Raw genomic sequence first — 969 nt, 5'->3', positions numbered from 1 at the left:
GGGGGGGGGGGGGGCGGCAGGCAGGTTGGTGGTGGTTGCAGCCATGGGCGGGCGGCGGTGGTTGTGGGAGCAGCAGGAGGAAGGGACCGCGCAAGGAGGCGGCGGCCTGCCTCCACACACCACACCCCAGCGCTCCCCTCCCCACTAGCCCGCTCCGCTCCCCTGCGCCAGCTCCACACACCCAGGCCCACCACGGGACCCCCCACCCCACTCACGTTCTTGCCGCAGGCGTAGAAGATGTTTGCGCGGCGCAGCACAAACTCCAGCGCCGCCTCGTGGTCGGCGGGCATGTCCTGGGTGCGGATGAGCGCCTCCAGGCCTGCCAGCACGCTGCAGCCAGGCGGGCGGGCGGGCAGGCAGGCAGGCAGGCGGCCACGCCAGGTGTCGGTGGCAGCAGGGTGGGGTGGTGCAGCTGGGTGGCGCTGGCGCAGGAGCAGGGCATGGATGTTCAGGCGCTGGGCGCACTCCGCGGGCGTGCCCCTGCCGACCCACTGCCACCGGCACCACCAGCACCGCCGCCGACGCCCCTGCCCACCTCTCCGCCTCCTGCTGCTGCCCCAGCTCTCGGTGCAGGTCGGCCAGCGCCACCACCGCCTCGATGTGGCCGGGGTGGTCGGGTCCCAGCTGCTGCACCACAGCCCGGTACACCTGCGTAAGACGCAGGACACGGAAGGAAGGAGGGGAGGGGGTTTGGCGGCAGCAGCAGTGCACGAGGCGGCAGAGCGTGGGGACACTGTTGCAACATTGAGCAGCATCCAGCACACGCCAAGCAGCCGCCCCAGGCCGCCATGCGCCCCCATCATACCAACAAACTGCCCGCCAGCCTGCCCGCCACCCACCCACCCACCCACTCACATTGAGCGCCCCCTCCACGTCATTCAGCGCTCGGTGGCACAGCGCCAGGCGCGCCCACGCGTCTGGGGTGCCCGCCTCGGGCTGCTCGGCCAGGGCGCTGCGCGGAGGGCGCGG

General features: G+C 72.8%; 1 protein-coding gene across 1 annotated transcript in view; it reads right to left on the bottom strand.

The window, feature by feature from the left end:
* The window catches only part of CHLNCDRAFT_133218 (hypothetical protein), a gene marked incomplete at both ends in the record, with an annotated part of 7,049 nt that overhangs the window by 2,608 nt on the left and 3,472 nt on the right, over positions 1 to 969 (bottom strand). Inside the window, 3 exons of the mRNA XM_005851725.1 lie at positions 216 to 330; positions 536 to 648; positions 856 to 952. Of these exons, the coding sequence (XP_005851787.1) occupies positions 216 to 330; positions 536 to 648; positions 856 to 952 (325 nt within the window). The remainder of the gene's footprint in view (positions 1 to 215; positions 331 to 535; positions 649 to 855; positions 953 to 969) is intronic.

The sequence above is a fragment of the Chlorella variabilis genome (assembly GCF_000147415.1).
Source record: "Chlorella variabilis unplaced genomic scaffold CHLNCscaffold_1, whole genome shotgun sequence".
NCBI classification, from domain to species: domain Eukaryota; kingdom Viridiplantae; phylum Chlorophyta; class Trebouxiophyceae; order Chlorellales; family Chlorellaceae; genus Chlorella; species Chlorella variabilis.
The sequence above is the reverse complement of the archived record's forward strand: the minus strand, read 5'-3'. Positions and strand labels throughout refer to the sequence as shown.